We start from the raw sequence: 25,558 nt of genomic DNA, 5'->3' as shown, positions 1-25,558 counted from the left end.
CACCAGTCTGTTAACACCAGTCTGTTAGCACCGGTCTGTTAGCACCGGTCTGTTAACACCAGTCTGTTAACACCAGTCTGTTAGCACCAGTCTGTTAACACCAGTCTGTTAACACCAGTCTGTTAACACCAGTCTGTTAGCACCAGTCTGTTAGCACCAGTCTGTTAACACCAGTCTGTTAACACCAGTCTGTTAGCACCAGTCTGTCTGTTAGCACCAGTCTGTTAACACCAGTCTGTTAGCACCAGTCTGTTAGCACCAGTCTGTCTGTTAGCACCAGTCTGTTAGCACCAGTCTGTTAACACCAGTCTGTTAACACCAGTCTGTTAGCACCAGTCTGTTAACACCAGTCTGTCTGTTAGCACCAGTCTGTTAACACCAGTCTGTCTGTTAGCACCAGTCTGTCTGTTAGCACCAGTCTGTTAACACCAGTCTGTTAGCACCGGTCTGTTAGCACCGGTCTGTTAACACCAGTCTGTTAACACCAGTCTGTTAGCACCAGTCTGTTAACACCAGTCTGTTAACACCAGTCTGTTAACACCAGTCTGTTAGCACCAGTCTGTTAGCACCAGTCTGTTAACACCAGTCTGTTAACACCAGTCTGTTAACACCAGTCTGTCTGTTAGCACCAGTCTGTCTGTTAGCACCAGTCTGTTAACACCAGTCTGTTAACACCAGTCTGTCTGTTAGCACCAGTCTGTTAACACCAGTCTGTTAACATCAGTCTGTTAACACCAGTCTGTTAGCACCAGGCTGTTAACACCAGTCTGTTAACACCAGTCTGTTAGCACCAGTCTGTTAACACCAGTCTGTTAGCACCAGGCTGTTAACACCAGTCTGTTAACACCAGTCTGTTAACACCAGTCTGTTAGCACCAGTCTGTTAACACCAGTCTGTTAACACCAGTCTGTTAACACCAGTCTGTCTGTTAGCACCAGTCTGGTAACACCAGTCTGTTAACACCAGTCTGTTAGCACCAGTCTGTTAACACCAGTCTGTTAACACCAGTCTGTCTGTTAGCACCAGTCTGTTAGCACCAGTCTGTTAACACCAGTCTGTTAACACCAGTCTGTTAACACCAGTCTGTTAGCACCAGTCTGTTAACACCAGTCTGTTAGCACCAGTCTGTTAACACCAGTCTGTTAGCACCAGTCTGTTAGCACCAGTCTGTTAACACCAGTCTGTTAGCACCAGTCTGTTAGCACCAGTCTGTTAACACCAGTCTGTTAGCACCAGTCTGTTAGCACCAGTCTGTTAGCACCAGTCTGTTAGCACCAGTCTGTTAACACCAGTCTGTTAACACCAGTCTGTGATCTTCATGTTAAGGATCATAAATACATTTATTCAAACTCTACCCTGTAAGTACATGAGCAGAACACATTAACAAACACAGATTGATTCGAGTCCCCACTTCTTTGTTAATAAATTCAATTCACTTTTCTGAAGTTTATTCAATTAAAAACATCTAGTCACATTTCTATCAGTGCATCCAGTTTCCCCTCTAGCGGAGATGGCTGGTACGGTATCCCAGCTCTACTCACGCTCCACTTGTGAGGGTCCCAAGCGTTGAACCATCCGGTGAAGGTCAGTGGCTCGTAGCCCTGTTTGACGGAGATGATGGGCGTGTCAGGGTCCCGCCCCGCTGGGTGGGTCCTCAGGTACTCTAGAGCACTGTTACACGCTTCCTTGGTCTCGTATTCGTTGGCAGACCTGCCAATCCAGAGGAAGATCTGACGGGATTGGACAAATATGGAGTCAGGGTTATTCAGCGGTAATGATGATATGGTTCACCTGAACTGAACTGTGCTTTATGTAGAATTATGTTCTACATGAGAACTACATGATCCCTGCTTCATCTCTGTTTAAACATCAACTACTGGAATCATATGTTACCAGAGGATTTGACTGAGCCCAGGGCCCAAGACCCTCGTAAACGTGGCAATGACCCCTGTCCTCCTCCCGGGTAACTATAGTGATGACCCCTGACCCCTGACCTCCTCCCAGGTAACTATAGTGATGACCCCTGACCCCTCTCCTCCTCCCAGGTAACTATAGTGATGACCCCTGACCCCTCACCTCCTCCCAGGCAACTATAGTCACAGCCACTGACCCCTCACCTCCTCCCAGGTAACTATAGTGATGACCCCTGACTCCTCACCTCCTCCCAGGTAACTATAGTGATGACCCCTGACCCCTCACCTCCTCCCAGGTAACTATAGTGATGACCCCTGACCCCTCACCTCCTCCCAGGTAACTATAGCGATGACCCCTGACCCCTCACCTCCTCCCAGGTAACTATAGTGATGGCCTCTGACCCCTCACCTCCTCCCAGGTAACTATAGTGATGACCCCTGACCCCTCACCTCCTCCCAGGTAACTATAGTCATGACCCCTGACCCCTCACCTCCTCCCAGGTGTCCAGCAGCATGACATCATCCTGGTCCAGGTCCTCCTGAGTCAAGTCCTCCACCTCTGTCATCCTGAACCGACCAGTCTGATTGGAGCATTCAAACAACCGAGGGCTGTGGGGAGTCTCCTCCTTCTGCAGTCTGACAGACAGGATGTGATGTCACATAGTCAAATGACATGTTCAGAACGATTGACTGACCAATAGCAGGATTACATCTAAAGATATTGCAATAGGGACCTGAACATGAAAACTCTAGACCCTAGACCTAGTATCATCCTAGTTCTAGTATCATCCTAGTTCTAGAATCATCCTAGTTCTAGTTTCATCCTAGTTCTAGTATCATCCTAGTTCTAGAATCATCCTAGTTCTAGTATCATCCTAGTTCTAGAATCATCCTAGTTCTAGTATCATCCTAGTTCTAGTATCATCCTTGTTCTAGAATCATCCTAGTTCTAGTATCATCCTAGTTCTATTATCATCCTAGTTTTAGTTTCATCCTAGTTCTATTATCATCCTAGTTCTAGTTTCATCCTAGTTCTAGTATCATCCTAGTTCTATTGTCATCCTAGTTCTATTGTCATCCTAGTTCTATTGTCATCCTAGTTCTAGTATCATCCTAGTTCTATTGTCATCCTAGTTCTATTGTCATCCTAGTTCTATTATCATCCTAGTTCTAGTTTCATCCTAGTTCTAGTATCATCCTAGTTCTATTGTCATCCTAGTTCTATTGTCATCCTAGTTGTAGTATCATCCTGGAGGCTATATACAGGGTATTACGGTACAGAGTCAATGTGGAGGCTATATACAGGGTATTACGGTACAGAGTCAATGTGGAGGCTATATACAGGGTGTTACGGTACAGAGTCAATGTGGAGGCTATATACAGGGTGTTACGGTAAAGAGTCAATGTGGAGGCTATATACAGGGTGTTACGGTACAGAGTCAATGTGGAGGCTATATACGGGGGGTACCGGTACAGAGTCAATGTGGAGGCTATATACAGGGTGTTACGGTACAGAGTCAATGTGGAGGCTATATACAGGGGGTACCGGTACAGAGTCAATGTGGAGACTATATACAGGGGGTACCGGTACAGAGTCAATGTGGAGGCTATATACAGGGGTACCGGTACAGAGTCAATGTGGAGGCTATATACAGGGTATTACGGTACAGAGTCAATGTGGAGGCTATATACAGGGGGTTACGGTACAGAGTCAATGTGGAGGCTATATACAGGGTGTTACGGTACAGAGTCAATGTGGAGGCTATATACAGGTTATTACGGTACAGAGTCAATGTGCAGACTATATACAGGGTGTTACGGTACTGAGTCAATGTGGAGGCTATATACAGGGTATTACGGTACAGAGTCAATGTGGAGGCTATATACAGGGTGTTACGGTACTGAGTCAATGTGGAGGCTATATACAGGGTATTACGGTACAGAGTCAATGTGGAGGCTATATACAGGGTGTTACGGTACAGAGTCAATGTGGAGGCTATATACAGGGGGTACCGGTACAGAGTCAATGTGGAGGCTATATACAGGGTGTTACGGTACAGAGTCAATTTGGAGGCTATATACAGGGTGTTACGGTACAGATTCAATGTGGAGGCTATATACAGGGTGTTACGGTACAGAGGTAATTGAGGTAATACTCATGTAGGTAGAGTTAAAGTGACCTTATAGTATCCTCCTATCATTCTAGTTCTATTATCATCAGTCTGTGTGTACCGTGTCATCAGTCTGTGTGTACCGTGTCATCAGTCTGTGTGTACCGTGTCATCAGTCTGTGTGTACCGTGTCGTCAGTCTGTGTGTACCGTGTCATCAGTCTGTGTGTACCGTGTCATCAGTCTGTGTGTACCGTGTCATCAGTCTGTGTGTACCCTGTCATCAGTCTGTGTGTACCGTGTCGTCAGTCTGTGTGTACCTCTTGTCGCAGGCGTAGGGGGCCTTCCCTCCCAGAGCCACCCAGAACTCCGCAGGCTCCTGTCCCTCCATAACAACCTGTTTATCCTGCCTGGACAGAACGTCTGCCACCGCCTTCGCCATCTCTCTCTCATCACCACTACAACCCTAAGACAGAACACATGCAGGTACATGAAAACTGTTCCTTTCCCTCCTCTGCCCGAGAAGCCGTTGTTTGGAGGATAAATTGGCACTGCTGTTGTTAGGCCCGAGACAAAGTCGAGGACTGGAACAACATATTCAAATAATTATTGGCAGATTTTTATTAAAAACGTTATTTTGATGAATTTATTCACACTATTTTATCCTTCCACAAGATAAAGTCCCGATACAAATCTAGGGTTGCTACCCAAGCTGGCTGGTCGTTCATTCGATGGGGCCCAGTCGTTCAGTCTTTTAGTTCTGTATCTATGGACCCGACCCAGTCGTTCAGTCTATTTGTTCTGTATCTATGGACGCGACCCAGTCGTTCAGTCTTTTTGTTCTGTATCTATGGACGCGACCCAATCGTTCGTTCTAAATGTTCGGTTGCCATACTGGCTGGCAACGTTCTAATCCCTTGCTTGCTAACTAACCAACTACGGCTAACTTAGTCATGTCAAAAAGTGCAGACAGAATAACAGCAAAGTAGCCTCATTTGCATTTGTTTAAGCTGTTTTCTAGGGACATTTATTTGTATACATCCATAACAATGAGCTAATGAGGTGATTTCACCTGGCATAGAAAATGTGTTCACTCGTCAGGACACTGTTGTTCAGAGGAACTAGCCAACAACACAGCTACAGTAACACAACACAGCTAACACAGTCACTTCAAACTGAAGTTGGAAAGACTGCAAACTAGCTGCGTTTCATTTTGTTTTTCCTTTTTTCGATTGCCATTTCCTTGTATATATCCATAAAAATGATGCCAGCTGATTCATGAGTTCGACTGGCTGAGAAACGCTGTCTGCCTACCTGCTTGTCTCGTCCCAACTCCTGACACGATCATTACTATTATTACTGTCCTCGTGATTGTCTCCACCCCTCCAGGTGTCGCTTATTTTCCCCAGTGTATTTATCCCTGTGTTTCCTGTCTCTCTGTGTATTTATCTCTGTGTTTCCTGTCTCTCTGTGTATTTATCCCTGTGTTTCCTGTCTCTCTATGTATTTATCCCTGTGTTTCCTGTCTCTCTGTGTATTTATCTCTGTGTTTCCTGTCTCTCTGTGTATTTATCCCTGTGTTTCCTGTCTCTCTGTGTATTTATCCCCGTGTTTCCTGTCTCTCTGTGTATTTATCCCTGTGTTTCCTGTCTCTCTGTGTATTTATCTCTGTGTTTCCTGTCTCTCTGTGTATTTATCCCTGTGTTTCCTGTCTCTCTATGTATTTATCCCTGTGTTTCCTGTCTCTCTGTGTATTTATCTCTGTGTTTCCTGTCTCTCTGTGTATTTATCCCTGTGTTTCCTGTCTCTCTGTGTATTTATCCCCGTGTTTCCTGTCTCTCTGTGTATTTATCTCTGTGTTTCCTGTCTCTCTGTGTATTTATCCCTGTGTTTCCTGTCTCTCTGTGTATTTATCCCTGTGTTTCCTGTCTCTCTGTGTATTTATCCCTGTGTTTCCTGTCTCTCTGTGTCACGTCCTGACCAGTAGAGGGGGTAGTTGGGTCAGGACGTGGCAGTAGGGAGTGTGTTTTTTATTGTTTCATTGATTTTGGCCGTGTGACTTCCAATCAAGCACAGCTGTAGAGGGTTGTGGTTGATTGGGAGTCACACTTAAGTTGCCTACTTTGCCTTGTGGGGTGGTGGGTAATTGTTCATGTCAGTGTGCTTGTACCTGACAGGACTGTGTTGGCTGTCAGTTTGTTGTTTTTTGTAAATGCATAGTGTTCATGAATTAAATATGACGAACCCTAATTCCACCGCATTTTGGTCCACTTCTTCCTTAGACAGCCGTTACACTCTGTGTATTTATCCCTGTGTTTCCTGTCTCTCTGTGTATTTATCGCTGTGTTTCCTGTCTCTCTGTGTCAGTTCGTCTTGTATGTTCAAGTCAACCAGCATGTTTTTCCCGTACTCCTGCTTTTCTATTCTCTTACCTCCCGGTTTTGACCTTTGCCTGTTTTTCTTGCTCCATTCCCGCCTGCCTGACCATTCTGCATGCGCTGCCCTGACCTCGAGCCTGCCTGACCATTCTGTACCTCTGATCTGGTTTTGACCTTTTTGGCTGTCCACGACCATTCTCTTGCCTACCCCTTTAGATTATTAAACATCTAAGACTCCAACCATCTGCATCTGGGTCTCACCTTGTGCCCTTATATCTCCACTGTTGGAAACTAAATGTCAGTAATAAAGAAATGTGAGATGTCTTTATGCTTTTTATAGTGGAGATCAAGTTTATAAATTGCCTGGCTGGGCTGATGGATTGCGTAGTCAGATAGAACAGAGTGAATAGGCCTTTTAACGTCATAGATTTAGCCGGTGGTAACTTGTGGAATAGACACCAGCTGGAATAAGGTTTTAACATATTAGCATTCAGGATTAGAGCCATCCGTTATATAATGCCTGTCAAACATCATGCCTTGCCGTACCAGAGGTAACAGTGTAGTACCTTGCCGTACCAGAGGTAACAGTGTAGTACCTTGCCGTACCACAGGTAAATCGTGTGGTCAGTTTTTAGTAGGAACACATCGTTGGTGTTGAGTGATGAGGAGCGGGCTGGGACCTCAGTAGCCCTGGTGTTCATCTCATGAGTCCCTCGAACCTGGAACAGTCTGGCTCCTGGGCTTGGGTTAGTCACCCCCGCTCTGCCTGTACCCCCCTGCACAGACAGACAGACAGACAGACAGATAGACAGACACATATTCAATCATCTTAAAGGGATAGTTCATCCAAAATCTAAATTTGAGTGACATTTCCCTTTCCTTGAGTTTTGTCTGAAGGTCCATGGTGACAGAATCCACATTAATCCATGATTTGCTTCTGTCACCAGCCTGAAGTTAGCATGTTAGCATTTCATCAGAGTTCATCAGTGGTTCCAGGAGAACAGATGTTAGCAAAGCTGCACTGCAAGCTGAAACTTCCTCAAAAACACTTCAAACTATGATCGGTAGTTGGTGGAGTTAGCAGGGATTTTAGTTTTTAACGTGCATACTTCTGAAATACTCGCTGGAATTTGGTTGCTCAGAACAGGAGGGATTTTCTCATGTAGTCAGAGCAGAGAGCATCTTTATGCGTCTTCCAGTGATGACTTTGTTGGCCTGGTGCAGGCACCTTTGACATGGTCTGCTTTTCCAGATGTGAATTAAACTGACCAGTAAACATAGGAAGTATCAGAGCATTCGACCATTAAAAGATAAAAGCGTTCCCACGGTGAAGAAAACACGGACGTGTTCTTCACAATTATGGACTCTACCCAATTTAGTTTGAAGCGTTTTTGAGGAAGTTTCAGCTTGCAGTGCAGCTTTCCTAACATCGGTTCTCCTGGAACCACTGATGAACTCTAGTGATGCTAACATGCTAACTTCAAGCTGGTGACAAGCAAATCATGGATTATTGTGGATTCTGTCACCATGGACCTTCAGACAAAACTCAAGGAAAGGGAAATGTCACTCAAAAATGTCTTTAAGATGAAGGAAGATGATCTCACCTCAAAGATGATGAGTTTTCCTTTAAAGATGGCCAGGAAGTGACGCGGCTCTTTTCCCATGACCACCCTGACCTGGACCGGCACTCCGCTGTACTTGTTGTCCATGGCAACGGCCTGATAGGCACATGATGTGATCTCATCCTGAGTAGCATGGCGACCCTGCACCGTAAACCACGACCCACGTCAGTCACACACACCCAGCACAACACACAGGTTAATTAACTATAATCTGACTAGTCTCAGTTTCTAGTGTTAATAAACTATAATCTGACTAGTCTCAGCTTCTAGAGTTTAACTATACACTGACTAGTCTCAGCCTCTAGTGATTCATTAACTATACACTGACTAGTCTCAGCCTCTAGTGATTAATTAACTATAAACTGACTAGTCTCAGCCTCTAGTGATTAATTAACTATACACTGACTAGTCTCAGCTCCTAGTGATTAGTTAACTATACACTGACTAGTCTCAGCTTCTAGTGTTAATTAACTATACACTGACTAGTCTGCTTCTAGAGTTTAACTATACACTGACTAGTCTCAGCTTCTAGAGTTTAACTATACACTGACTAGTCTCAGCCTCTTTTGATTAATTAACTATACACTGACTAGTCTCAGCTTCTAGAGTTTAACTATACACTGACTAGTCTCAGCTCCTAGTGATTAATTAACTATACACTGACTAGTCTCTGCCTCTAGTGATTAATTAACTATAAACTGACTAGTCTCTGCCTCTAGTGATTAATTAACTATACACTGACTAGTCTCAGCTCCTAGTGATTAATTAACTATAAACTGACTAGTCTCTGCCTCTAGTGATTAATTAACTATACACTGACTAGTCTCAGCTCCTAGTGATTAATTAACTATACACTGACTAGTCTCAGCTTCTAGTGATTAATTAACTATACACTGACTAGTCTCAGCTTCTAGAGTTTAACTATACACTGACTAGTCTCAGCTCCTAGTGATTAATTAACTATACACTGACTAGTCTCAGCTTCTAGTGATTAATTAACTATACACTGACTAGTCTCAGCTTCTAGAGTTTAACTATACACTGACTAGTCTCAGCTCCTAGTGATTAATTAACTATACACTGACTAGTCTCAGCTCCTAGTGATTAATTAACTATACACTGACTAGTCTCTGCCTCTAGTGATTAATTAACTATACACTGACTAGTCTCAGCTTCTAGTGATTAATTAACTATACACTGACTCGTCTGCTTCTAGAGTTTAACTATACACTGACTAGTCTCAGCTTCTAGAGTTTAACTACACACTGACTAGTCTCAGCTCCTAGTGATTAATTAACTATACACTGACTAGTCTGTGATTCTAGTGATTAATTAACTATACACTAACTAGTCTCAGGAACACAGACTATCAACGTTGACCAACACCATAATGCTGGAAATCGAGGCATTAGATACACTAAAGAAGACATGGTCAGAACCTGTTGTTGTCAGTGTCTTTACCTGCCACATGTAGAGTATGTACTGCAGCTTGTTAGCTCTCTTGTAGGTGTAGAGCACCAGGTAACAGTCTCCTCCGTAGAACTGACCGAAGGAGCTGGGGTGGAGCTCTCTCAACTCCAGGTCCTCTATACGCCAGATCTGGATAAAGACCATTGCAAGTTTAAGTAAATAAGTGTGGGAGTAGGTGTTTGGTATTTTTGGTATTTTATTTGGATCCCCATTAGCTGTTGCATAAGCAGCAGCTACTCTTCCTGGTGTACCACACAAAACATGAAACATAATACAGAACATTAATAGACAAGAACAGCTCAAGGACAGAACTACATACATTTTTAAAAAGGCACATGTAGCCTACACATCAATACATACACACAAACTACCTGGGTCCAATAGGGGAGAGGCGTTGTGCCGTGAGGTGTTGCTTTATCTGTTTTTTTAAACCAGGTTTGCTGTTTATTTGAGCAATATGAGATGGAAGGAAGTTCCTTTCAGTAATGGCTCTGTATAATACTGTATTCTTTCTTAATTTGTTCTGAATTTGGGGACTCTGAAAAGACCCCTGGTGGCATGTCTGATGGGGTAAGTGTGTGTGTCAGTGCTGTGTGTAAGTTGACTATGCAAACAATTTGGGATTTTTAACACATTAATGTTTCTTATAAAATGAAGAAGTGATGCAGTCAGTCTCTCCTCAACTCTTAGGCAAGAGAGACTGGCATGCATAGTATTTATATCAGCCCTCTGATTACAATGAAGAGCAAAACTTGCCGCTCTGTTCTGGGCCAGCTGCAGCTTAACTAGGTCTTTCCTTGCAGCACTGGACCACACAACTGGACAATAATCAAGATGAGACAAAACTAGAGCCTGCAGGACTTGCTTTGTGGAGTGTGGTGTCAAAACAGTCTCTTTACTACTGACAGACCTCTCCTCATCTTTACAACCATTGAATCTATATGTTTTGACCATGAAAGTTTACAATCTATGGTAACACCAATTAATTTAGTCTCCTCAACTTGTTCAACAGCTGAGGTCTAGAACTTAGGGAATGATTTGTACCAAATACAATGCTCTTAGTTTTAGACCAGTTTATTACTGGTAATCACAAGGACCAGTTTATTACTGGCCACCCATTCCAAAACGGACTGCAACTCTTTGTTAAGGGTTTCAGTGACTTCATTAGCTGTGGTTGCTGATGCGTATATGGTAGAATCATCAGCATACATGGACACACATGCTTTGTTTAATGCCAGTGTCAGGTCATTTGTAAAAATAGAAAATAGTAGAGGGCCTAGAGAACTGCCCTGTAGTACACCACACTTTGTAGGTCTGCTGTTAGAACCAGTAAAGGCCGCTTTACCACTCGTGGGTAGCTGAATGACTTTGGCTTCCCTCCAGGCCTGAGGACAAAGACTTTCCTCTCGTCTCAGGTTAAAGATATGACAGATAGGAGTGGCTATAGAGTCAGCTACCATCCTCAGCAGCTTTCGATCTAAGTTGTCAATGCCAGGAGGTTTGTCATTATTGATTGATAGCAATAATTTTTCCACCTCTCCCACATTAACTTTACAAAATTCAACATTACAATGCTTTTCTTTCATTACTTGTTTTTTTACGCATGAATATGATGACTCACTGTTCGTTGTTGGCATTTCCTGCCTAAGTTTGCCAACTTTGACTGTGAAGTAATTGTTCAAATAATTGGCAACATCAAATGGTTTTGTGATGAATAAGTACAGTGGGGCAAAAAAGTATTTAGTCAGCCACCAATTGTGCAAGTTCTCCCACTTAAAAAGATGAGAGAGGCCTGTAATTTTCATCAAAGGTACACTTCAACTATGACAGACAAAATGAGAAAAAAAATCCAGAAAATCACATTCTAGGATTTTTTATGAATATATTTGCAAATTATGGTGGAAAATAAGTATTTGGTCAATAACAAAAGTTTATCTTAATACTTTGTGATATACCCTTTGTTGGCAATGACACAGGTCAAACGTTTTCTGTAAGTCTTCACAAGGTTTTCACACACTGTTGCTGGTATTTTGGCCCATTCCTCCATGCAGATCCCCTCTAGAGCAGTGATGTTTTGGGGCTGTCGCTGGGCAACACAGACTTTCAACTCCCTCCAAAGATTTTCTATGGGGTTGAGATCTGGAGACTGGCTAGGCCACTCCAGGACCTTGAAATGCTTCTTACGAAGCCACTCCTTCATTGCCCGGGCGGTGTGTTTGGGATCATTGTCATGCTGAAAGACCCAGCCACGTTTCATCTTCAATGCCCTTGCTGATGGAAGGAGGTTTTCACTCAAAATCTCACGATACATGGCCCCATTCATTCTTTCCTTTACACGGATCAGTCGTCCTGGTCCCTTTGCAGAAAAACAGCCCCAAAGCATGATGTTTCCACCCCCATGCTTCACAGTAGGTATGGTGTTCTTTGGATGCAACTCAGCATTCTTTGTCCTCCAAACATGACGAGTTGAGTTTTTACCAAAAAGTTATATTTTGGTTTCATCTGACCATATGACATTCTCCCAATCCTCTTCTGGATCATCCAAATGCTCTCTAGCAAACTTCAGACGGGCCTGGACATGTACTGGCTTAAGCAGGGGGACACGTCTGGCACTGCAGGATTTGAGTCCCTGGCGGCGTAGTGTGTTACTGATGGTAGGTTTTGTTACTTTGGTTCCAGCTCTCTGCAGGTCATTCACTAGGTCCCCCCGTGTGGTTCTGGGATTTTTGCTCACCGTTCTTGTGATCATTTTGACCCCACGGGGTGAGATCTTGCATGGAGCCCCAGATCGAGGGAGATTATCAGTGGTCTTGTATGTCTTCCATTTCCTAATAATTGCTCCCACAGTTGATTTCTTCAAACCAAGCTGCTTACCTATTGCAGATTCAGTCTTCCCAGGTGCAGGTCTACAATTTTGTTTCTGGTGTCCTTTGACAGCTCTTTGGTCTTGGCCACAGTGGAGTTTGGAGTGTGACTGTTTGAGGTTGTGGACAGGTGTCTTTTATACTGATAACAAGTTCAAACAGGTGCCATTAATACAGGTAACGAGTGGAGGACAGAGGAGCCTCTTATTAAAGAAGAAGTTACAGGTCTGTGAGAGCCAGAAATCTTGCTTGTTTGTAGGTGACCAAATACTTATTTTCCACCATGATTTGCAAATAAATTCATTAAAAATCCTACAATGTGATTTTCTGCATTTTTTTTCTCATTTTGTCTGTCATAGTTGACGTGTACCTATGATGAAAATTACAGGCCTCTCTCATCTTTTTAAGTGGGAGAACTTGCACAATTGGTGGCTGACTAAATACTTTTTTGCCCCACTGTATCTGATTCGATGAAAGATGGATTTGAATGTCTTTCTGACCATAATTTCATTTAAAGTACTCCCCGGTTTTTTTCATCATTCTTTATATCATTGATCTTGTCTTCACAATACAGTTTCTTCTTCTTTTTGTTGAGTTTAGTCACATAATTTCTCAATTTGCAGTAAGTCAGATGTGCAGCCAGACTTATTAGCCACTCCTTTTGCCCCATCTCTTTCAACCATACAGTTTTTCAATTCCTCATCAATCCATGGGGCCTTAACAGTTCTGACAGTCAGTTTCTTAACAGGTGCATGTTTATCAATAATTGGAAGAAGCAATTTCATAAATTCATCAAGTTCAGTGTCTGGATGTTCCTTATTAATCACATCAGGCCAACAAATATTTTAACATCATCCACATAAGAGTCAGAGCAAAATCTTATACACTATTTAAGGCCCTGCTTTTGGAACTTTGGCTTTCCTGGATATACAGTGGGGGGAAAAAAGTACTTGATCCCCTGCTGATTTTGTACGTTTTCTCACTTACAAAGAAATGATCAGTCTATAATTTTAATGGTAGGTTTATTTGAACAGTGAGAGACAGAATAACAACAAAAAAATCCAGAAAAAGGCATGTCAAAAATGTTATAAAATGATTTGTATTTTAATGAGGGAAATAAGTATTTTGCTTGAAATGCCCCAAAAGATTGAAAACTCAATTGAAAACAATATTCAATTTTTGCCCAAATTAAAAAATAACAAATAATAGCCTTGGTGTGTCTCACCTGAACCTGTCCAGAGGCGTCGTCCACCATGCGTTGCTGTGCTGCCAGTTCAGGACGAGCATGAAGCTCCATCACATCAAACTTCACCTGCTCAACTTTAGCTACAGGACAGGACACAATGGTGTTGAGATGGAACAAAAAACCTGCACATCTATGACCAGGATGTATTTACAGTGTACAGAAGTGACTCATTGTAAAGAAGTTGTCGTTTAGTTAGTTACCTATCATCTTTGTTTCATGTAGCTAGTTACAGCACCTTCAGAAAGTATTCATACCCCTTGACTTATTGCACATTTTGATGTGTTACAGCCTGAATTTAAAATGGATTAAATATATATTTTTCTCTCACCCATCTACACAACAATAAGTGTACTTTTCCAGGTGTGCGCAGGCAGGACAGAGGAATAACAATACTTACACTATTGTTCTAAATTCAATCACCTTCTTCGTCCTCATCATTCAGTTAATTGAAATTCAATCACCTTCTTCGTCCTCATCATTCAGTTCATTGAAATTCAATTTTGAAGTCGTGCACATCAGTTTTTATTTGGTTTATGTCGCCCATTCATTGTCAATTAGAAACACAGCAGCGCCTTGGGACCCAAAAGCATAATAAGTGCTCTAACTCCCCCTTGTGGTGGTCTGGAGCAATGAAGCTGTGATGCAGGGTACCGTACTAATCCACAAATTACCTCGAAGTCCCGCAAAACTTTTAAGTTGCGCAACCACTGTACCTATCTTGGCTAGTTAATAGTAGTTACCTACCTTGTTTAGATAGTACTAGTTACATATAATGGTTAGTTAAGAGTAGCTACCTATCTTGTTTAGTTAACAGAGGTTACCTAATTGAGTTAGTAGTAGTTACCTATATTAGGTACTTAAAAGTATGTACCTACTTAGTTAGTTGGTTAGTTAGTTAGTTAGTTACCTATCTTGGTTTGTTAATAGGAGTTGTTATTGTTTTGTTTAGTTAATAGCTGTTACCTATCTTAGTTAGTTAGTAGTTACCTATCTTAGTTAGTTAATAGTAGTTACCTATCTTAGTTAGTTAATAGTAGTTACCTATCTTAGTTAATAGTAGTTACCTATCTTAGTTAGTTAATAGTAGTTACCTATCTTGGCTAGTTAATAGTAGTTACCTATCTTGGTTAGTTAATAGTAGTTACCTATCTTGGTTAGTTAATAGTAGTTACCTATCGTGGCTAGTTAATAGTAGTTACCTATCGTGGTTAGTTAATAGTAGTTACCTATCTTAGTTAGTTAGTAGTTACCTATCTTGGTTAGTTAGTTAGTAGTTACCTATCTTAGTTAGTTAGTAGTTACCTATCTTGGTTAGTTAATAGTAGTTACCTATCGTGGCTAGTTAGTAGTCATTACCTATCTTAGTTAGTTAGTAGTTACCTATCTTGATTAGTTAATAGTAGTTATCTATCTTAGTTAGTTAGTAGTTACCTATCTTAGTTAGTTAGTAGTTACCTATCGTGGCTAGTTAATAGTAGTTACCTATATTGGGTAGTTAATAGTAGTTACCTATCTTAGTTAGTTAGTAGTTACCTATCTTGGTTAGTTAGTAGTAGTTACCTATCTTAGTTAGTTAATATTAGTTACCTATCTTAGTTAGTTAGTAGTTACCTATCTTAGTTAGTTAGTAGTTACCTATCGTGGCTAGTTAATAGTAGTTACCTATATTGGGTAGTTAATAGTAGTTACCTATCTTAGTTAGTTAGTAGTAGTTACCTATCTTAGTTAGTTAATAGTAGTTACCTATCTTAGTTAGTTAATAGTAGTTACCTATCTTAGTTAGTTAATAGTAGTTACCTATCTTAGTTAGTTAATAGTTACCTATCTTAGTTAGTTAATAGTTACCTATCTTGGTTAGTTAATAGTAGTTACCTATCTTAGTTAGTTAGTAGTTACCTATCTTGGTTAGTTAGTAGTTACCTATCTTAGTTAGTTAATAGTAGTTACCTATCTCAGTTAGTTAATAGTAGTTACCTATCTTGATTAGTTAATAGTAGTTACCTATCTTAGTTAGTTAGTAGTTACCTATCTTAGTTAGTTAGTAGTTACCTATCGTGGCTAGTTAATAGTAGTTACCTATCTTAGTTAGTTAATAGTAGTTACCTATCTTAGTTAGTTAATAGTAGTTACCTATCTTAGTTAGTTAATAGTAGTTACCTATCTTGATTAGTTAATAGTAGTTACCTATCTTAGTTAGTTAATAGTAGTTACCTATCTTGATTAGTTAATAGTAGTTACCTATCTTAGTTAGTTAGTAGTTACCTATCTTGGTTAGTTAATAGTAGTTACCTATCGTGGCTAGTTAGTAGTAGTTACCTATCTTAGTTAGTTAGTAGTTACCTATCTTGGTTAGTTAATAGTAGTTACCTATCGTGGCTAGTTAGTAGTAGTTACCTATCGTGGCTAGTTAGTAGTAGTTACCTATCGTGGCTAGTTAGTAGTAGTTACCTATCGTGGCTAGTTAGTAGTAGTTACCTATCTTGGTTAGTTAATAGTAGTTACCTATCGTGGCTAGTTAGTAGTAGTTACCTATCTTCCCAGTGGTGTACACATTCCCCAGGCCCTTTGTCTGTCCCTTCTCTGTCCATGAAATGAAGAGGTGTTTGAACATGGCTGACTCTCCTCCCTCAGCCATCACCTCCACATTAGTGCTGCTGGCGTAGTTCTTAGCCTTGATGAAGCCCTACAGAGAGATAGAGGAGGAGGGATGTTTTCTCTGCACTGAGGGTTGAATGTCATTTCCATGTGTTCCTGTTCTAGTTGGTCAACTGTGACTCACCACTGCCCTGCCCAGAGCCGAGCGACGCTCCTCTACAGACGCCTCCTTTCCCTTCCACACCAGCACACTCGAACCACCCTGGTCCACAATATAGCAGTCCTGATAGGGAGGGAGAGAGTGAGAGTGACCATGAGAGAGAGAGAGAGAGAGAGAGAGAGAGAGAGAGAGAGAGAGAGAGAGAGAGAGAGAGAGAGAGAGAGAGAAAGGGAGAGAGAGAGAGAGAGAGAGGAGAGGAGAGAGAGAGAGAGAGAGAGAGAAAGAGAAAGAGAGTGAGAGAAAGAGAAAGAGAAAGAGAGAGAGACAGAGAGAGAGACAGAGAGAGAGACAGAGAGAGAGACAGAGAGAGAGACAGAGAGAGAGACAGAGAGAGAGAGAGAGAGACACAGAGACACAGAGAATAATGGAAAAGCTGAACGGCCATGCAGACTAAGGCCTTTCGTTAAGGACTGTGTGGCAAATTACAGTAAAAATTACAGTAAAAACGTGAAAATGTAAAGTTATAGGAATAAGAGGAAATGCAAGTTAGAATGAGGTTCATCAGGCGACATGAGGCAGTAATAAAGGAGTTGTACCGTGGAGTGCAGCAGGTCTTGAGTCAGAGGCTGCATGGCTACCTCCTGGACGACCAGCTTGCCACTCTCATCAGACACACTGGGAGACAGACAGTACCAGGAGTTAACATCCACTCTCATCAGACACACTGGGAGACAGACAGTATCAGGAGTTAACATCCACTCTCATCAGACACACTGGGAGACAGACAGACAGTACCAGGAGTTAACATCCACTCTCATCAGACACACTGGGAGACAGACAGTACCAGGAGTTAACATCCACTCTCATCAGACACACTGGGAGACAGACAGACAGTATCAGGAGTTAACATCCACTCTCATCAGACACACTGGGAGACAGACAGACAGTACCAGGTTGTCAGTCTGGAACAATAGCCTTGGTGTCAGTCTGGAACAATAGCCTTGGTGTCAGTCTAGAACAGTAGCCTTGGTATCAGTCTGGAACAATAGCCTTGGTGTCAGTCTAGAACAATAGCCTTGGTGTCAGTCTGGAACAATAGCCTTGGTGTCAGTCTGGAACAATAGCCTTGGTGTCAGTCTGGAACAATAGCCTTGGTGTCAGTCTAGAACAGTAGCCTTGGTGTCAGTCTGGAACAGTAGCCTTGGTTGTCAGTCTAGAACAATAGCCTTGGTGTCAGTCTGGAACAATAGCCTTGGTGTCAGTCTGGAACAATAGCCTTGGTGTCAGTCTAGAACAGTAGCCTTGGTATCAGTCTGGAACAATAGCCTTGGTGTCAGTCTAGAACAATAGCCTTTGTGTCAGTCTGGAACAATAGCCTTGGTGTCAGTCTGGAACAATAGCCTTGGTGTCAGTCTGGAACAATAGCCTTGGTGTCAGTCTGGAACAATAGCCTTGGTGTCAGTCTGGAACAATAGCCTTGGTGTCAGTCTGGAACAATAGCCTTGGTGTCAGTCTGGAGCAATAGCCTTGGTGTCAGTCTGGAGCAATAGCCTTGTTGTCAGTCTGGAACAATAGCATTGGTGTCAGTCTAGAACAATAGCCTTGGTGTCAGTCTGGAACAATAGCCTTGGTGTCAGTCTGGAACAATAGCCTTGGTGTCAGTCTGGAACAATAGCCTTGGTGTCAGTCTGGAACAATAGCCTTGGTGTCAATATGGAGCAGACTGACACCAGTCTGCTCTGGAACAATAGCCTTGGTGTCAGTCTGGAACAATATCCTTGGTGTCAGTCTAGAACAGTAGCCTTGGTGTCAGTCTAGAACAGTAGCCTTGGTGTCAGTCTGGAACAATAGCCTTGGTGTCAGTCTGGAACAATAGCCTTGGTGTCAGTCTGGAACAATAGCCTTGGTGTCAGTCTGGAACAATAGCCTTGGTGTCAGTCTGGAACAATAGCCTTGGTGTCAGTCTGGAACAATAGCCTTGGTGTCAGTCTGGAACAATAGCCTTGGTGACAGTCTGGAACAATAGCCTTGGTGTCAGTCTGGAGCTACAGCAGGGCTCTGGTCTGGCAGGGCAATAATGCTGCATCATTGAATGAAGAAACATTTCCAGGCTAAGGGACACTAACAGAAACATTTCCAGGCTACGGGACACTAACAGAAACATTTCCAGGCTACGGGACACTAACAGAAACATTTCCAGGCTACGGGACACTCACAGAAACATTTCCAGGCTACGGGACACTAACAGAAACATTTCCAGGCTACGGGACACTAACAGAAACATTTCCAGGCTACGGGACACTAACAGAAACATTTCCAGGCTAAGGGACACTAACAGAAACATTTCCAGGCTACGGGACACTAACAGAAACATTTCCAGGCTACGGGACACTAACAGAAACATTTCCAGGCTAAGGGACACTAACAGAAACATTTCCAGGCTACGGGACACTAACAGAAACATTTCCAGGCTACGGGACACTGACAGAAACATTTCCAGGCTACGGGACACTAACAGAAACATTTCCAGGCTACGGGACACTGACAGAAACATTTCCAGGCTACGGGACACTAACAGAACGAGTCCAGGCTAAGGGACACTAACAGAACGAGTCCAGGCTACGGGACACTAACAGAACGAGTCCAGGCTACGGGACACTAACAGAAACATTTTTTCGTACTTGTAGAGCTTGATGTTGGCGGTCTGCTGATGGTAATCTGGTGTGTCATCAGGCTCCGCCTCCTTCAGCTTTCCTGACCTCTGACCCAGCACGGCCCTCATGATCTTCATCAGCTCAGGGGAGTCTTCCTCATCTCCCCCCTCCACCACCCCGATCTGAGCACGCCCCCCTCGTTCCCTGTCACGGATATCCTGGGCCAGCAGCACCGCCTGCAGGGAGGGGAGAATATAACATTGATTGTTGAACATTTGAACATCTAGGCCATGTTCTGTTATAATCTCCACCCGGCACAACCAGAAGAGGACTGGCCACCCCTCATAGCCTGGTTCCTCTCTAGGTTTCTTCCTAGGTTTAGGCCTTTCTAGGGAGTTTTTCCTAGCCACCGTGCTTCTACACCTGCATTGCTTGCTGTTTGGGGTTTAGGCTGGGTTTCTGTACAGCACTTTGAGATATCAGCTGATGTAAGAAGGGCTATATAAATACTTTTGATTTTATTTGATTTGTTTGGTGGGAAAAGAACTAAACCTAACCAGTAAATACATAGAAACCAAACCTGGCATGGAACGGTTTAAAGGGGCGGGTCATCAGAGATGAACAGTCATTTGATCATCATTATTATGATGGTACACTAAACACACGGCCGTGGTGTTCACTAGGACTACCTGGAGTTTCTCCCTCCTGTTGCTCTGAGGGTCAGGGGTTAGGGGTTAAGGCTTAAGGTTCAGGTTTAGGGTCAGGGTTAGAGGTTAGGGATTAAGGGTTCATGTTTAGTGTCAGGGTTAGGGGTTAGGGATAAAGGGTTCAGGTTTAGGGTCAGGGGTTAGGGGTTAAGGGTTCAGGTTTAGGGTCAGGGGTTAGGGGTTAAGGGTTCATGTTTAGGGTCAGGGGTTAGAGGTTAGGGGTTAAGGGTTCAGGTTTAGGGTCAGGGTTAGAGGTTAGGGGTTAAGGGTTCAGGTTTAGGGTCAGGGTTAGAGGTTAGGGGTTAAGGGTTCAGGTTTAGGGTCAGGGTTAGAGGTTAGGGGTTAAGGGTTCAGGTTTAGGGTCAGGGTTAGAGATAGGGGTTAAGGGTTCAGGTTTAGGGTCAGGGTTAGAGGTTAGGGGTTAATGGTTCAGGTTTAGGGTCAGGGTTAGAGGTTAGGGGTTAAGGGTTCAGGTTTAGGGTCAGGGGTTAGGGGTCAGGGTTTGGTGATGAGGTTAAAGGTTCAGAGTTAGGGTAAGGGGTTTAGGGATAGAGGTCGGGGGTTAGGATTAGGTACCTTGAGTTTCTCACTCCGGTTGCTCTGAGGGCCGTTCCACTGAACTATGACCTTCCCCATATCCAGAAGGAAGACGTCTCCACTGTTGAAGCTGCTCCATGACACCTCCACCTGGAAACACAACACACTCAGAATACTGCTCACCTGGAAACACAATACACACTCAGAATACTGCTCACCTGGAAACAAAGTACACACTCAGAATACTGTATTCTTCCACCCAGGGAAAAGACAGGCAGCGGTAGGTCCCAGTGTGGATGACTGAGGCTGGGTTAGAGGGACTGAGGCTGGGTTAGAGGGACTGAGGCTGGGTTAGAGGGACTGAGGCGGTTAGAGGGACTGAGGCTGGGCTAGAGGGGCTGAGGCTGGGCTAGAGGGACTGAGGCTGGGCTAGAGGGACTGAGGCTGGGCTAGAGAGACTGAGGCTGGGTTAGAGGGACTGAGGCTGGGCTAGAGGGACTGAGGCTGGGTTAGAGGGACTGAGGCTGGGCTAGAGGGACTGAGGCTGGGCTAGAGGGACTGAGGCTGGGTTAGAGGGACTGAGGCTGGGTTAGAGGGACTGAGGCTGGGCTAGAGGGACTGAGACGGTTAGAGGGACTGAGGCTGGGCTAGAGGGACTGAGCCTGGGCTAGAGGGACTGAGGCTGGGTTAGAGGGACTGAGGCTGGGTTAGAGGGACTGAGACGGTTAGAGGGACTGAGGCTGGGTTAGAGGGACTGAGGCTGGGATAGAGGGACTGAGGCTGGGCTAGAGAGACTGAGGCTGGGTTAGAGGGACTGAGGCTGGGCTAGAGGGACTGAGGCTGGGCTAGAGGGACTGAGCCTGGGCTAGAGGGACTGAGGCTGGGTTAGAGGGACTGAGGCTGGGTTAGAGGGACTGAGACGGTTAGAGGGACTGAGGCTGGGTTAGAGGGACTGAGGCTGGGATAGAGGGACTGAGGCTGGGCTAGAGAGACTGAGGCTGGGTTAGAGGGACTGAGGCTGGGCTAGAGGGACTGAGGCTGGGCTAGAGGGACTGCATACCTCTGTGGCGGTGACATGCTTCCTTCCTTTAATGTGCAGCAGCCGCAGGATGTTGTACACATTGGACTCGACATGACGGAACCCCGACTCCACACCTCCCTTCTTGTAGCTGAGGGAGAGGACAGGGGTTAGTCAGGTAGAGATATGGGGAGAGGACAGTTAGTCAGGTAGAGATATGGGGAGAGGACAGGGGTTAATCAGGTAGAGATATGGGGAGAGGACAGGGGTTAGTCAGGTAGAGATATGGGGAGAGGACAGGGGTTAGTCAGGTAGAGATATGGGGAGAGGACAGGGGTTAGTCAGGTAGAGATATGGGGAGAGGACAGGGGTTAATCAGGTAGAGATATGGGGAGAGGACAGTTAGTCAGGTAGAGATATGGGGAGAGGACAGGGGTTAATCAGGTAGAGATATGGGGAGAGGACAGGGGTTAGTCAGGTAGAGATATGGGGAGAGGACAGGGGTTAGTCAGGTAGAGATATGGGGAGAGGACAAGGGTTAGTCAGGTAGAGATATGGGGAGAGGACAGTTAGTCAGGTAGAGATATGGGGAGAGGACAGGGGTTAATCAGGTAGAGATATGGGGAGAGGACAGGGGTTAATCAGGTAGAGATATGGGGAGAGGACAGGGGTTAGTCAGGTAGAGATATGGGGAGAGGACAGGGGTTAGTCAGGTAGAGATATGGGGAGAGGACAGTTATTCAGGTAGAGATATGGGGAGAGGACAAGGGTTAATCAGGTAGAGATATGAGGACAGGACAGGGGTTAGTCAGGTAGAGATATTTTGATTTAAAAAAAGTTTACGTTCAAACGGCTCTCGTTTGAAGTAGTGACCCGCGACATACACCTAGTTTCCTGAAACAAATTCACTCTGGCTATCTATGCCGATTTCAGAGCCCTCTCATCTACGTGTGCCAGAGAGCAGAATAACTGATTCATTTACAAATGCAAAAACCCAATGAATATGACCAGTGTCAGTAAACGTTGGCAAAATAACATCGTTCAATTATTGCCACCCTCACAGTTCAGTTACCAATGCTCTGGATAACAAGAAAACATGCTAACCAGCTCTGCTATGGTGAATGGTCAGAGTGAGGTGTTCTCTCATTTGTGTCTGGAAGTAGCTAGCTAGCTAGCCAAATTTAGCCAGTTAGCTTGGCGGCATGACTGCCGTTGTGAGGTCAGATTGCTCGGATTAACCCTACTCCTAGGCTAGAGCGTCCAGTGTGCCCTCTGAATGCTCCAAGAGCGAAACTCTCTGAATTGACTAAATGACAATCTGACAACGCTCTGAATACATGAACGTCCAGAGCACACTCTGAGTGCACTCTAGAACTCCAGAACTCCAGAACTCCAGACTGAATTTAGGAATACACCACATGACCAAAAGTATTTGGACACCACTTAAAATTTGTGGATTAGTTTGAAGATGTAATCCGGAGACAAGTGTTTTCTCCATCTCCTTAGCTATCATACTCGAATTCCAATGATTTCAAAACTCGGTCCTCCAGAAAGTGGAGAGCAACACTTATGCTGTTTTACTACACAATACATTTTTTTTTAAAAGCTGCGTTAGATAGGATTACCTAGACAACCAGCTCAACATCGAGCACAGAGCCATGCAATCTCCATAGACAAAACATTGGCAGTAGAACGTCCCATATTGAAGCGCTCAGTGACTTTCAAAGTGGCACCATCATAGGATGCCACCTTTGCAACAGTTCGCCAAATTTATTGTGAAGTGAAAACGTGGAAACGTATAGGAGTAACAATGACTCAGCCGCGAAGTGGTAGGCCACACAAGCTCACAGAACGGGACCGCCAAGTTCTGAAGCGCATAGCATGTAAACATGTCCTCGGTTTCAACACTCACTACCGAGTTCCAAGCTGCCTCTGGAAGCAATGTCAGCACAATAACTATTCGTCAGCACCTTCATCAAATGGGTTTCCATGGCAGAGCAGCCGCACACAAGCCTAAGATCACCATGCGCAATGCCAAGTGTTTGCTGGAGTGGTGTAAAGCTCGCCGCCATTGAACTCTGGAGCAGTGGAAACGCGTTCTCTGGAGTGATGAATCACGCTTCACCATCTGGCAGTCCGATGGACGAATATGGGTTTGGCGGATGCCAGGAGAATGCTACCTGCCCAAATGCATAGTGCCAACTGTAAAGTTTGGTGGAGGAGGAATAATGGTCTGGGGCTGTTTTTCATGGATCGGGCCCCTTAGTTCCAATGAGTGGCCCAGACTTGAACCATATCGAACATCTCTGGAGAGACCTGAAAATAGCTGTGCAGCGACGCTCCCCATCCAACCTGACAGAGATTGAGAGGATCTGCAGAGAAGAATGGGAGAAACTCCCCAAATACAGGTGTGCCAAGCTTGTAGCGTCATACCCAAGAAGACTAGAGGCTGTAATCGCTGCCAAAGATGCTTCAACAAAGTACTGAGTAAAATGTCTGAATACTTATGTAAATGTGATAAAAACAATTCCTAAAAACCTGTTTTTGCTTTGTCATTATGGGGTATTGTGTGTAGATTGTGGAGGAAAAACAGCCATTTTATAAATTTTTGGATAAGGCTGTAACGTAACAGAATGTGTGGCTGTCTACTATGCCATTATTATGAATAAGTAATAATATAATTTGTATTTATCAAACATCAATCAATATTCATGTCACCAGAATAAGACCATGAATATTTATTGGAAAGTAGCATCAAGCTCCTCCCCTTGCACATTCACCACCCTGTGAACTGCTTTCCCGAGTCGTAGTGGGAGGAGACCCACAACGTATCGCGGGATTTGATTTGACGGTTATTATATCAATATTTGCACAGAATGAAGTTTCCACTGCCATTTCTCGCATAATTAATTTACACGACACAAAAAAAAACATCCCACCATGTCGAACAAACAAATTGTCTGTAGGCATTTTATAAAATTGTATTGACATTTCATATATTTCCTCAGCCCGGCCTGTGACTTTTGTAACGCGGCAGGTAATTCGTCAGCATGAAATGGTTGGAAGGAAACCTGGTTAGTGTTAGTGTGTAAATGAACCTATGAGCCCCAAGCCCAAATTAATGGAAGATGAAGGCATCAAACAGGGAGTTGATTGATGTAAATGAATATTAAATATACCAAATATATTGTGTGTAATGGCATTGTCAGTGTACCACAAGTCCTCATATTCTAAAATCAAATGATATCTCTAACAGGTTGGGACTGACATGGTGGAGTTTCCTGCACCAGGCGGAGGTGACCAGACCCTACCCATTTGTGTTGGCTCTTGGGGACTGCTCACACGTGTTTACAGTCATTAGTGGACAGGCATTGGAGCAAGGTACACTGCTTGGGGCACTGGATTCAAGTCCTATTATGTGTTTGATATCAACTTTCCCATTGTTCCCCAGCATGGGAATTCCTACAGACCACAGTGTATCAGCTGCTAGGAACAGAATCCCCCGGCAGTAAGACTGTCTTTGTTCCACTGAACAATAGTGGATAAAACTCTAGTATTGTATGTAGTGGGAGAAGTAATAGGAGGAAGCAGAGCTCTGGTTGATGTGTTCCTGTCAATTAATGGCTGGATGAGCCATAAGTGTCTCGTTCCAATGCTAATATGCTCTTAAGGTACTATTTATAGCTCTGTTAAATGGACTTTTAGTTTGTTTTTCTAATGCATTTGCATTTTTGCCTACAGTATGGTTTATGGCTCGTTTGTCTTTAGTTCAACTACTGAAGCGTGTTCTGCTACGCTTTCATTCTATCACAATAATTATTTTTTAAATACAAATGTTACATTTAGGGGATTGTGAAAAGCGCTTTATGAACGAAATACAGTAATTAAGTAATGAGTCATTAGTCCATGTCCTTAGTCCATGTCAACTATAATATTTTACAATTGTTCTGAGTAACAATGTTTTAACCCGACCCAAATATAGACTGTTATTGTACGGCAAAACAGCAGGACGTGCTGTGTGCCGTTACCTAAAATAACACCACTTCAGACAGACAGTGTGTTAACACCACTTCAGACAGACAGTGTGTTAACACCACTTCAGACAGACAGACAGTGTGTTAACACCACTTCAGACAGACAGTGTGTTAACACCACTTCAGACAGACAGTGAGTTAACACCACTTCAGACAGACAGTGAGTTAACACCACTTCAGACAGACAGACAGTGTGTTAACACCACTTCAGACAGACAGACAGTGAGTTAATACCACTTCAGACAGACAG

At 43.7% G+C, this 25,558-nt stretch overlaps 1 protein-coding gene across 1 annotated transcript in view; it reads right to left on the bottom strand.

Annotated features, from left to right (window-relative positions):
- The window catches only part of vill (villin-like), a 58,488-nt gene that overhangs the window by 12,196 nt on the left and 20,734 nt on the right, over window positions 1–25,558 (bottom strand). Inside the window, exons 5-17 of the mRNA XM_029755072.1 lie at window positions 21,317–21,425; window positions 20,296–20,406; window positions 19,040–19,248; window positions 16,955–17,033; window positions 16,383–16,481; window positions 16,133–16,286; window positions 13,583–13,683; window positions 9,485–9,622; window positions 8,006–8,164; window positions 6,998–7,177; window positions 4,344–4,489; window positions 2,405–2,549; window positions 1,542–1,730 (exon numbers count right to left, since the gene is read on the bottom strand). Of these exons, the coding sequence (XP_029610932.1) occupies window positions 1,542–1,730; window positions 2,405–2,549; window positions 4,344–4,489; window positions 6,998–7,177; window positions 8,006–8,164; window positions 9,485–9,622; window positions 13,583–13,683; window positions 16,133–16,286; window positions 16,383–16,481; window positions 16,955–17,033; window positions 19,040–19,248; window positions 20,296–20,406; window positions 21,317–21,425 (1,819 nt within the window). The remainder of the gene's footprint in view (window positions 1–1,541; window positions 1,731–2,404; window positions 2,550–4,343; window positions 4,490–6,997; window positions 7,178–8,005; window positions 8,165–9,484; window positions 9,623–13,582; window positions 13,684–16,132; window positions 16,287–16,382; window positions 16,482–16,954; window positions 17,034–19,039; window positions 19,249–20,295; window positions 20,407–21,316; window positions 21,426–25,558) is intronic.

The sequence above is a fragment of the Salmo trutta genome, chromosome 6 (assembly GCF_901001165.1).
Source record: "Salmo trutta chromosome 6, fSalTru1.1, whole genome shotgun sequence".
In the NCBI taxonomy this organism is placed as follows: domain Eukaryota; kingdom Metazoa; phylum Chordata; class Actinopteri; order Salmoniformes; family Salmonidae; genus Salmo; species Salmo trutta.
This window is presented reverse-complemented; position numbering and strand designations above follow the sequence as displayed.